The sequence below is a fragment of the Eretmochelys imbricata genome, chromosome 11 (genome assembly GCF_965152235.1).
Source record: "Eretmochelys imbricata isolate rEreImb1 chromosome 11, rEreImb1.hap1, whole genome shotgun sequence".
Taxonomy (NCBI): domain Eukaryota; kingdom Metazoa; phylum Chordata; order Testudines; family Cheloniidae; genus Eretmochelys; species Eretmochelys imbricata.
In genome coordinates, this window is record NC_135582.1 from 8,453,063 (window position 1) to 8,465,773 (window position 12,711).

At 42.1% G+C, this 12,711-nt stretch overlaps 1 protein-coding gene across 10 annotated transcripts in view; it reads right to left on the reverse strand.

Moving 5' to 3' along the window:
- The window catches only part of LOC144272153 (leucine-zipper-like transcriptional regulator 1), an 81,589-nt gene that overhangs the window by 45,571 nt on the left and 23,307 nt on the right, over window positions 1–12,711 (reverse strand). For 5 of the 10 annotated variants that reach the window (XM_077830028.1, XM_077830031.1, XM_077830030.1 and 2 more), the window contains 3 exons: window positions 12,489–12,609; window positions 10,780–10,966; window positions 7,507–10,108 (listed from right to left, as the gene is read on the reverse strand). In XM_077830028.1, the coding sequence (XP_077686154.1) occupies window positions 9,409–10,108; window positions 10,780–10,966; window positions 12,489–12,609 (1,008 nt within the window). In that variant the 3' untranslated portion in view covers window positions 7,507–9,408. Of the gene's footprint in view, window positions 1–4,970; window positions 10,138–10,779; window positions 10,967–12,488; window positions 12,610–12,711 lie in introns of those variants that run through there. The other 5 variants (XM_077830035.1, XM_077830034.1, XM_077830029.1 and 2 more) reach the window with 5 other exon arrangements.

A 12,711-nucleotide genomic window follows, 5' to 3' on the forward strand; every position in this document is an offset into this window, starting at 1 on the left:
CCTGGTTCATATCTTAGCCTGGGTTAGTACATTTGCCCAAAAAGGTTGCTGCAGCAATGGGAAGCTACAGGTGCAGGAACAAAGCCATTACTGTGATGGAGAAACTTGGCACTTCCTGTTAACCTGTTTGCTCAGCAGCATCACCTGCCAGAGAGATTTGTTGGTTTTGTGAACGGACAGATGACAGTAGAATTTTAATGTAAATCAAGTTTGTTGGTTGATACAGCAGGTTGAAGTGAACTGTGCACTAGCCTCAGTAGTCTCTTAACAAAATAAAATAATTAAGCATAGTGCATAGTATGTGCAATCCCTCCCCCCTCCTCTTCCCAGTGACCATCTGTGTCCAATAAATTATACATGGTGGTGAAAATATTGTGCCCCTAATATCTAAACAGTTTAATGCTGAATTAATTAGTGTGATCTTTTTAATCCCTTAGAACTATGGCCAGGATTTTTCCAGAGTAACTAGTGATTTTAGATGCCTGGATTTTTGGTGCTCAGCTTCAGATATTTGGGATGAAATCTTGGCCCCCTCAAAGTCAATGGCTAAACTCCTAATGACTTAAAGGGGGACAAGGATTTTACCACTAATTTTCAGAGGGTGAGTGCTCCCCACTTGCTGAAAATGAGGGCCTTTTAAATGTCAAGTTGGGCACACACAATTGCTAGTCACTTGGAAAATTGTGATCTGTAAATCCTGTTCTGTTCCAATGATGATCTGATGCTTATAGTTTTGTTTCACTAAAATGTTATTTACAAAATGTCAGATAGAAGTGCAGTAGCCTTGATTGGCTGTTGAATCATATTGTAACATTACAGAGGACCCATATTTACCAAAACAAAGAAAAATACAGGAACCGTGACACCTATAGAGTATCAATTACTGCCTTTCCTTTACTGCCTTTCTCAGAAGGGGGCATTTCTTACCATTTCCTGTTTTCTACTGGTTGTATAGAAGGCCCAGCTAGCCTGTAAAATGTTGCCCATTGGCATTTAGTTATTTTAACTTTAGTGCTTCATCTATAAAATTCTGCCGTCCAGGTTTTAAATTTGTTGTTGGGACATTTGATGACATTGTTGAACAGTTACAAAGTACAGCAAAACAGCCCTTTTAAAATTAGAAAAGCGTGAGAAGTAGGCAACGTGTGCCACTCACTATGTGGTGTTCAAATAGGGAAAAACCCGACTCCCAGAACGAAGGATTTAATCTCCATTTGAATTACGAAACCATCACCCCACTTTTTACTGATGCTTATTCCAGTTTATAGTAATTAAATGTTGCATTTTGCTTCTTCCTCTTTTACTATGTTGGTGTTTAGTTTCTAGATATCAAACGGATTTCAGTAAAATACTTTCTTATGTCTGGAATTAAAATGTAACTATTGTAAACACATTGCAGAAGGGTGGCTGGGCCATGTGACCACCTTGATCATGGAAATGTAAATAGAAACTAATTTACCTTATTAACCTCAAGGAAGTGAAGGCTCTAGCACCGATCTCATCTGAGGAGCCTCACAGCAGCAGGTTGGAGAGTCTAAACTCCTCGAGTAATAATTTCCATTGAAATGCTTATGTAATAAATGCCATAGCTACTTACATCATATGTTCAGTTATGCCATATACATGTGGCATCAGAATTAGAGTGCAGGATCTTGGAGACCAAAACCACGGGCCTCTTTACCACTTTAACTAAAGGAATATGGCTCTGCTAATAAGTAAGACTGGCAGTATAAAGCAGTACACCTCTACCCCAATATAACACAAATTCGGATATAACACGGAAAAGCAGCTCTCTGGGGGGGGGCAGCTGCGCTCTCCAGTGGATCAAAGCAAGTTCGATATAACGCGGTAAGATTTTTTGGCTCCCGAGGACAGCGTTGTATCGGGGTAGAGGTGTACTTACACATTAGCCAGTTACATACGTAAGTTTGAATTTCTTCAAATTTGAGCATTAGCCTATGTAGCACAGTAGGACTTTATTTTGGACTGTTTTCTGAACAAATAACTTTGAAGGGAAAAACTTGCTGCTCCAGGAAAGAGACTCTGTGGAAAGAAATCCAAATTTGAACTGGGTTATTATCCAAACCTCTTCTTTTCAGTCTTGTTCTCCTTCCAATCTCTCCCCTACCCCACACCTCACTTTTTGTCTTCAGCACATTCCTGCCTCTTGCAGGAGATGCTGTACTACGTGATCATCCTTCCCCTTCAGAAGCAGCATGGGGCTATATTGTCAAGTACTAAACGTGTGCTGCTAGAATCCAAACCTCCGGGAGGTTAGGGCATTCACCTAGCAGCTGTCTCTCTTGACTAACATTTAAAGCTCAACTGTCAGCCCAACACCTTGTCACTCGAGATGTCTTATCAGAACTTCCTGGATTAGCAGCACACTCTGTTAGCAGTACGCTCTGTCACACCCAAGGCTTTTCACAAATAGCTGGACAATAGTAAATTTTTATTTAAAAAATCTTTGTAGTTAATGATGCAAGTGTAACCCAGAGTAGCAAAGAGCATGGGTTGCACAAGACGACTCATCAGAGGCATGTTTAAAAATGTCTATAACAGAGCAGCCATTTGAAGATGTGAAAAGCTGGGAGATACATTATGGTCTGCTAAGCTCTGGGAGTTGTTTTCTGGCCCAGAGAAGTCATCATTCTATCTGAATCTTTCTTAGGACTCTAGAAATAATTGAAGGCCCCCCTACTCAAATGCGTTAAAATTAAATGACTTTTATAAGCACACTAGGTTTTTATGGTTAGACAGTGAAATCCAGGCAGTTTGAAGAGTCTGCATTTGAGACCTGTGATCTGGAGCACTCGGCATTAGCATCTGACACTAGGCATCAGGATATTCGTCTTCAGCTTAAGTGCTGAAGCACCATGGAGGGTGCAGTTTGTGGTAGGGAGCGGGCATTGTACAATGCGGGAGGAAGGTAGGAATCTTCTGTGACATTCCCAGCCATTTTACTTTCTGGCTGAGCACTTTGCTTCTCTCGTTTCCTCCTACACACACTACTAATTATCCTTAACTGGACAAACTTATTTCAAAGTATGTAAGAATGTTTTTTAGCTAGACAGTTTTGTTAAAAATCACACTAGCTACTGTATTTTTATGTTTTATATGTAAAGCTTGACAATAGCTCAGCGTATAATTTATTTGTTTGGTTTTTTACAAAGTTCACCCTCCTGCTTCACGACGATAGCCAATGTATAAACTGTATTAGAGGCACTGCACTGAGCTTTGTATTGAGTCTGTACATGGGAACAAGAACTGTGATTTGTAGTCCACTCAGAATCAATCATGAATTGTTTTTATTGTAGTTTTCTCTTAAATATACCACATCTGTTCACAATGGTCTCCCAGAGTCATCTTTCCTTTGAACGTCACTTCCACAGAATTGTAAGGCAGCGAAAGTGACTTTAGCAGGGCAGGCTAGCCAAGAGTCAGTGTAGGAAAGACTGCTCCAATGAAACCAAAGCAAAAGGTAAACGGTGTGACTATCAAACACTCTATCCTTGTTACAGTTCTTGTGTCATCTATAATAAAGCTTTAGCCCGAGCCAATACAAGCCACATTTTTCTCCGCAAATGTTAAGGTTTGCTGGCAGCCCCTTGCTTGAGATAGTGTTGCTGAAGATACTCTGTTCATGGAAAGACTTTTAACCCATACTTGGCTAAATAGGTTAAGACTCTGACCCCCATCACAGACTTGTCTGTGACCATTTGTGACTAAAACTAAAATGCAATTTAAGATACATTAAAACATGTGGATAACTCACAGTATTAAGTTCCAGATTTTGTAATGGGGGCTATTGGTTGCTGAACACGTTTGAAAAGCTGGTTATTAAGTGTGTAAATGGGAGCTTGAACATCTTTGAAACCTCTGTCACCGGCTGAACTCACCACTGGTGGTGCTTCCTGCTGGTCGTGCTGGGGATTAACTCTGGCTAGGCATTGTGCCCTCCTCAGGTAGTGTCCCTCCTGGCATCCTCTTGCCCTGCGGACCCCTCCTCTTCGTGACTCATCCCTCCAGCCAGGTCACTCCTCCGGGGGGGGGAGGGGGTACCCAAAGTCTTTCCAGAATGTATCAGAAAGTCCATTGTCTTCAGCCTGTCGATGCCACATCCCCAGTGGCTGGTTGGGGAACCTGGGCCTGCCTCTGCTCCAGGTTCCAGCTCAGGGGTCCTTCTGTCAGCAGCCAAGGCCTGCAGGGACCTGCTTTGCTGCTTTCCCACCTTCCTGGCTTCCCCCTCTCTGGGTTCACCCGCCTCCCAACTCCCTCTTCCCAGGGAGAGACTGCAGCCTACTTCCCTGCTGCCCCTTTCTGTTGCTAGCTCCTGGGCTTTATACAAGTCCCTCCTGTTTCTGTCCTCATGAGTCTGCTCCCAATCAATTTCCTGCTCCCTGGCTCCTGCTCCAGGTGCAGCCTATGGAATTGATTGGCCCACCTGGCCATCTTAACCCCTTCCAGTATTGTGTGGTCTAGACACCCCATCACAGTCCCTAAATGTATATAGCTTAGTTGGAGGTTTATAATATAACTTTTTTAATTGCTAGTTCATTAGCCCAAGGTAAAGACTTGGAGACGTCAAAAAAAAAAAAAAAGGGGGTGGGGTGGGGAGGATTTGAGGGAATTGAAGACCTATTTGTAGGAAAACAAACAGGCCAATTATTGCTAATTAAATTCAGGAAAATGTCAAAATAAATGGGATTATTTTTTGCGCTCTCTCTCTCTCCCTTTCACAGCTACATCCATTTAAGAACATGACTCCCAAGAAGGCACTACTTCTTACCCCTTACTGGAAAAAAGTGAGAGCTGAGCAGGTCAAAATTGTCTTCTAGCCCTATAACTAAAGGAAAGAGTGAGTTAAATCAGAAGGAAGTGAGAGCTCTAGCAAAAGCTACAAAGCTTCCACGTCCTCTAACTCAACTATATTTTTCAAACCTGCTTCTGAAACAAAACCATGAAACAGGTTGACTTAACATAATTTTATTGAATGAGAAAAAGTACATTTACTTTTGTCTCTTTTCATTCACAATAAAATGTCTATTTTGCAGCTAACTGCCCTGCCCTCGATATTGATAAACACAGTTTCTTCTGTTCCTCAGGAGAAGCCAACGGTAAACAAAGAATCAGAATATTCTGACCTAATGTAGATTTACTGCGTCTTACAAAAAGTTGTTAAATCAATAAGGACAGATTTGTTCTGGTATCTTAATAAATATACGAGACTTTAAAATAGTCTCACTTTTCAAGCTATAACAATACATTTGCAGTCCCAGAAGAGGTTAATACAAATAGTCTGGTTATACCCTTTCACTTTGTAAAGTGAGTGTGCTGCTTATGAAATGTTTCAAGCCTTGGAAAACAGTATGTTTACCCAGCGAAGAGATACAGGACAGATGGCAGCAATGCAAGCCTCTCCCATGCTGGCCTGCTCCCTGTGCTTAAGGAGCAGCTCTAGTGGAGAAATGAGTCCCTTCACTCGACTTGCCAACAAAGATGCTAATGGTGGTGATAGCTACTAACTGGAGCTAATCCACTGATTATTTCACACAGACCACTGCCGTGCCACCAGATGGTAATGACTTTTGGTCATTACTAACTTGGGCCAGAGTTAAACTAATGACAGTTCCTGAATCCTTGCCAAACTCATATATAGATAGGGTGAGCAGCTGTAACGGGGTTATGGAGTGTTTTGTTCAAGTCGGCTAACTTTTCCCCTCCTTTGAGAAATAAACATTTTCATTGAAAATCTTACTAGGTAACAAGCAAGGGAAGGGGACACTATTCAAGGTTTCTGGAAAACATTACCGCAGCCATTAACTACAGTAACTGTTACTAACGCACTGAAATGAAAGCTGCTCCAGGGACAGTAATGCAGTGCTGAAAGCAAATATTGCTTACTGAGGGCTCAGTTCAAGCTGTTTGCAGCTTGCTATGGCAGCAGGCGAGGAATACAAACATTCATGGCAAAAAGGCACTCGGATGCCCCCGCAGAGGAGAGCTCCTGTCTGTAAGTGACTGTGACACATCTCTTTGAATTTCAAAACCTCCCTTCCAGTATCAAATCACATTTGTTTTTAAAGATTTAGAAGTAAGTCAGCCAGCGAATGAACGATCTCTGCTGGCATCTAGGGGTGCTCTACAGCTGCCTTTTGCGGCTACATCCCCCTTCCCCCCAGTCAATCCTAGAGAAGATAAAAGTCAATACGGTCCATACAGCTCACTCGGGCTGACATAAAAACATGCATCTGATTTAAGATTATTGTGCTCTGCCTATGCTTAACTCTGATATGTCACTGAGCCCAATTGTTAGGGAGCTGGGTTCAGTCAGAGCCTGCACCGTAACCTGTCACTTCACACCAACGCAAAAGATAGCATATATATACATTTCTACTGAAGAACTTGAGACTGTTTTGTGAGTCTGGGCAATCCTAGAGGCCCCTGGAACCTCCACCATCTAATCAGTGGTTGGAAACATGCCTGTGTCTGTGTGTCAAGAGGTAGATTCCTTGTTTGATGTTTATAATGTGTGAAAATAAGTCCGTGATTGAGACTAGAAAACCCTTCGTAGAAAATCATGAATTAGAGTGTAGAAAAGTAATGCAGGCTTAGTACAGTAGAACCTCAGGGTTATGAACGGACCTTTCAACCACATGCCTCGTTTGGAACCGAAAGTACATAATCAGGCACCAGCAGACCAAAAAAAAAAAAAGCAAGTGCAGTACTGTGTTAAACTACTAAAAAAAATAAAGGGAAAGCAGCATTTGTCTTCTGCATAGTAAAGTTTGAAACTGTATTAAATCATTATTCAGTTGTAAACTTCTGAAAGAATAGCCATAACGTTTTGTTCAGAGTTACAAACAACTTCCATTCCTGAGGTGTTTGCAACTCTGAGGTACTACTGTACTCTGATGGTGTAGTTACAAGTGTTGCTTTTCCAGATGTAGGAATTAATGTACATCCCAGCTGCCTTCACAGCAGTCTGAAATAATTCCATGGTTATTACCTTGCTCAAACCAGTATTAAGATAACACTGCTACCAGTGTCATTAAAAGTTTGACTTCAGTAATAAGCAAAGCTAAAGATTAACCATTAAGTTAAATAACTCCATAGTTAATTTATATGGAAATATCAAATAGCTCTGTGGGCTAGGCTGACAAATACAGGCAGAAGTTTTGTGACTATTTTAAGAAGTGACACATCTAGTTAATGAAACTAGATGGAGGGGGATTTTTTTAAACATACTAAAATAAATCCTAAATAAAATTAGGGCCCAAACACTTTTGCCATATATCTGCACCTCGTTCATTTATGCTATATTTGACCTTTGTTACAAGTTACACATCCAGGGGTCATAAAAATACATTATTAAAAATGTCATGAAATTGAGAAAAATACCCTGAACTTGCCAAGTTCTGAACCTCCTGAAAAGTGCTGAATATCCTGAGTCCCCCTTGACTTCAGTGGCAATTGAGGGTGCTCCAGACTCTTCAGGATCAGGCCATGAGATGGCAGCATCCAGCCAAAAACTTTTGGAATAAGTTGTGTATGTAAATTCAGTACTTTTACCTTTCAACTTTTCCCAGCATTTGCAGGAGAGCCACAACTGAGTTCTATGGAGATGCTCTTTTTTTTCTTTGCACTCACTGTAGAAGAGAAATGTGTGATATGCACTTTGCTATTTTAAGGCATGTGAAAACAGTTTTTTAAAAATGACAGAGCTAAAGGATTAAAGCAGAAATTAGAAAGGAAGTGGCATTTCCCCTTGACTCTGGCCCCAATTTTTGAGCTCTGTCAGCATGAACAGTTTCTCAGTCAGTTTTGTTCAACCAAAAAGCTCACTTAAAAGCTCTCTTTTTCCAGTTAGAAAATGTCCAAGCCTTTTATCATGTCCTCGGTCCTAGGATCTATCTTGCAGCACTATGTTATACCTTCTCCATGGCCACATATGCTTCCTGCAGCTTGGTGATCAGCATAGCACAAAGCAGTCAACTGGGGTCCAAGTACCACCAGGGCCGAACAATATAACTCCTTTGGTGTTATCTTCAGTCCCTGTGTTTAATACAACTCAAGACCTTATTTGCTCATTTTATGGCTGCTGTATGCTGGTCTATTTCTGTTTCAAAACCCCCAAATCTTCCATTTAAATAGCATAATACTGCTGCTCGCTGGGCCCAGACGATGAGCCAGGATTCAGGACCTTGGAGGTTTGTTTCAGTTAGAAGGATAAATTGGTAATATGAGTCAGGGATATTTTCTGATGCAGTCTTGTTTCACTACAGAGACTGAACACAAAGTCCTGTTTCCCTGGACACAGTAGAAATAAACAGGCAGTTTTTTATTAACAATTTCCAAGTCTTCCTCTGCAGCAAGTTCTGTCTCTCCTCCCTCTCTGGGCCATCTTCACAACTGCTTCCCTTGCACTCTCCTCACTTTTCTTTTTGAACACATACACAGCTTGCCAAACAATCTTCTAGCCTCTGTGTTTGCAAGAGGGCCCCTTAGGGAAACCCTCAGACCTGCTCAGACTTTTCCATATGGCCCAGTGCCTTATGCACTCTTCTCCTATTGCTTCTAGCTATCATTACATAAAGAAGGATTTAATTGCTCCTGATAGTAACATGCATGAGCTTTAACCTGGTCTGTGATTGTTTACAGATCACAGACTTGCTCACGGTAGCACATTAACACACCTTTCACAATACGTTCTTCCTTTGTTCAAGTCTGACTCTTGGACATTTGTCTGCACTGACCTGTGTTCGCCACCTGCAATCTGTCCCCTAAATGAATCAAATATATTGTGGCAGTAGCATTTTAAATGCATAATTTTGAACATTATTTGGATGTATTAACCAAATACCATAATCTTAATTTATCAAGAAGACCAACTTTTGTCCCAATATACATTGTGTTGATGTTGATGGGGTTGCCTGGGTGTGAGTCAAGGTAGAACTGGCACATTTTACTCTATAAATAGTGCTTGTAAGGCCTAGAAGGACGCACTAGGATTCTATGACCTTTCTAACCTAAAGGGTTCCGTGATCTATCCACAGAATTGGCCACCAACTTAAAAAAAGACTTAGAAATTGGCCAGAAGACAAGGCAACTATAGAGAAGGGTGGAATCAGGAGCTCAACAGGTTCACCTCAGGGAGAGGGTTGCAAGGAGATCTACTGTAATTTTGGGTTAAAAGAGGATCCCACAAGCATCTGGGTAGGAGTCTCTCCACCACATAAAACCAGGAGCATGAACAGAGACTGTATAAAAAGAAGTTCAGGTCAGGTATGAGGAAGACTATTTTTTATCCAGAATGTGCAGTAGGCCATTGGATAGAATACTTCCTTGGTAGTTCTGCTGAGAAGCAGGTGGAAATGGCTCTCTTCTCCCTCCATATGTGTAGGTCATTTAAATGCTGTTCAGCTCCATTTGCCAGAGTGAGATTTCACAGAGACTGGACAGAGGCTTGCCCCCAATCAGGAGCAGCATATCAGGATGGTTGGTAACTGCCACGCTTGTAGGTCTCTCAGGCCAACAGTCAGTTCCTCTCCTGTTTTTTGTAACTTCATCGGCAGTGAGAGCTTGTTCTTTGGAAGAGCTGCAATGGGAGAGATGCTCATTTTTGGAAAATATGCTCTGTGCTTTGTCTGTGCACAGCTCTGCGTCTGAAGAGGTTTGGAATGAGTAAAAGCCCAATGGCTCCAGAGGCTGGCTAAAGGTTTTCATTTCTATCGCGGTGCCACCATCGTTGCTGAATGGTTGGTGTACATGCTGCTGGCGAAAGTAGCCATGAAAATGGGCACGCTGCTTCGAGACTGCCGGCGACTTTTGAGGCTCTTTCCCCTTTGGACACCAGTGATTGATGGGGGATGCCCTAGAGAAACCTGGCGTCAGCTGGAAACCAACACCAATTCCCAGGATGCGGTGATACCTTTTAGAAGAAAGAATTACCTCTGTTGTACTAGCCAGTTTTTCCCACGTCTGGGAACTGAAATGGTATTTCCACAGGCTGTTGTTAGGCCTAGAATTTGAAATCCCTCCACCAAAAGTCAGCATGGAGTCTTGAAAGACCACAGAAGAGTGTCCCACCACTTTTGGAGGTCCTTGGCTAAACACAAGGACAGGCAACATTTAGTGCTTATAAGAAGAACAAGAATATTCATTATTTCAGTTGGAAAAGGAAATGGTCATCACATTTCTGCTGGCCCTGGGGCATCAAAACTTTGTCCAGCTAAGAGCTGCCTTGGCAACTTTCCCAAAAATCAAGGATCTTTTCCTGACATAAAATGCAGCAGACTGCAGCCACCCTCATATTTGATATGGAAGGGTGATCCACAGAGACAAGAGGTCCCAAGATGCAATGCTCCCTCTCAATCTGGACAGTTTTTACTTTGATTAAAATGGCAACATCCCACCGTGGGCCCTGTAGTCTCTGCAGCCTGCCTCTTCCTATTAAAGATAAGGGCAACCAGAAGCCACACCTTTTCCATACTTGCTCTATTTCCCTAATTCTCAAACTCAAATCCAAGGAACAGTGAAACCTGATCCAATGCAGTTAGCTTAAATCCCTAAGAAATCACAGAAATTGCAAAGATCTTCTTGTGTGTTACAGGGGTGAACAATTGTTCCAGGTGTTCTATTCCTTAGTCCTCTGTCTAATTTTCAAAGATTCAGATACTTCCACTACTTTAAGCTCTGTTTGTCTGGATACAATGCTATAGGGTGGGGCCTCACTTTTCTTTCACTAATTTATTTAGTATGACAATGAATGAGGTTTACCTTGTTCTGATAGTGGACCACTTGCAGCTTGTAAAGTCCCACTTCCATAGGTCCCTCTGTTCACTCAGCCCCATCAGTCCGCCAAACAGGTACATGCCTGTGCCATAAACCACAGCTGAGTGACCATGCCGGGGTCCTGGACCAGTGTCACAAGACTGTGGAGATACCTGTGACCACTCTCCTGTATCTGAAAGCAAAAGGTAACATTACAGAGATATCAAGGATGTTTGATAACTGAGAACAACCATATTTAAAGAACAAAGCAACATGTAGCTATGAGGATAGTTTTATTTCCTTTCCATTCCCTCAAGTTAATCCGGCATGAGATGCCATGCTAATATATGAAAACTAAAGTATGGTGATTAAAAAAAAAAATCCCAAAACCTATTTTGAAGTGTGTTAATGCAAGTTCCAGATGGGCAACCCTGGGAACTGGAGTCATTTATTTACAGAGCAGGTACCGCAGGCTTCCTAACACTGCTCTGTTCGTGCGCTTCTACTCTGAACTGGAAAGACTGCTTTGCTTTCCAGGGATGAGAGGGTACACCAGTCGTCAGGCACACTTGCTCATTAGTGCCTCTGCTGGCAATGGGTAGGAGGAACCCAGGATGGTACAGATACACCAAGTCATTCCAAACAAGCCATTGAACAGCCATTAGATGACAAATGCTTTCAGTCACTCTGAACATGGGATTTTCTGGTTTGCAAACCAGGATAATAGAGGCTGGTGATGAAATATGCAGATGAAACCATCCCCTGCCAATGCAGGATTTTGATCCCTATGGTACTTTACATTGAGTCCCAGCAATTAGAGATGCTTAAAATTCTGCAGTAAAACACACTTTGTCAGAGCAGACCCTGTCTGTCGAACAGCTCTGATGCACGCAACTGAGAATAGCTGTCTTCCTTTGCAGTTTAAGGCTCCAGTTGAAAAGCCAGTTGCAACAGCACCAACTTATAGTGAAGGGTGGCAGATTAAAAGTCGGGTTCTAATTCAGGAACTGAATTCTGTTTACAGAGTGGATGTTCATGGGGAGGTAGCTAGGGTCTTCAAAAGATGGGTTAACTTCTAACAAGCATTGAGGCCTTGCCCTGAATATTAACACCAGTAACAAACCATTGATATTGCTGCACCTCTACAAACCCCTGAGGTAGACACGCAAAGCCACTGAAACAGGGATAAGGTGCACCAGTACAAATTTACAGCAATTTACCCAGTCGACATGAGAGGTTTGAATGATGACAGCTATAGTGGAGGCTGAGCACTGATGCATGGAATCGGAAGATCACCAGTGTAGCTGAGGCTTAAGGTTTTTAGCAATCCTGTTTGAACAGGTGAAAAATATGACAGTAGACAGCAAAACCTATCAGCTGATCTCTGTACAGTGGACTCGCTGAAATTGTGTTGGAGATCTCAGCCCAGAGAACTAGTGCAGACTCCTTCAGAACTATGTTGCCCTGCTAGCATTAATTCCAGCCTAAAATGGGTTTTCTCTGCAATCAGAATGTAAGGGGGAAAAAAATTTTTAAATGAAAGATTAAATTCTGCCCACCATAGCAAAATCTGAGGTTTACACAGGTTTCTATACCATCCCTGTTGATAAGGGGTTTCTTAAGAGGCCAATCCACCTCCCACTGAAGTCATGATGGAGGCTCTCCATTAACTTCACTGGGCGTTGGATCAGATCCTAAGAGAAGCTTTAACTTACCAAAACGTAAAGCCCAAAACTCTTGTGAAATCCCTTTGATGTCGAAGTATCCCCCATAGATGTACATGCTGGAATTGTACACTACTGCGCTGTGGCCCTTTCTGTTAGCTGGAGCAATGCTCTGAAAACATTTTAGTAATGAAATGAAAAATCACTTTAACAAACTTTGACACAGACATCCTGGATTTATGTAGGTTTATCTCAGCATCACTTTCTGCCCCAA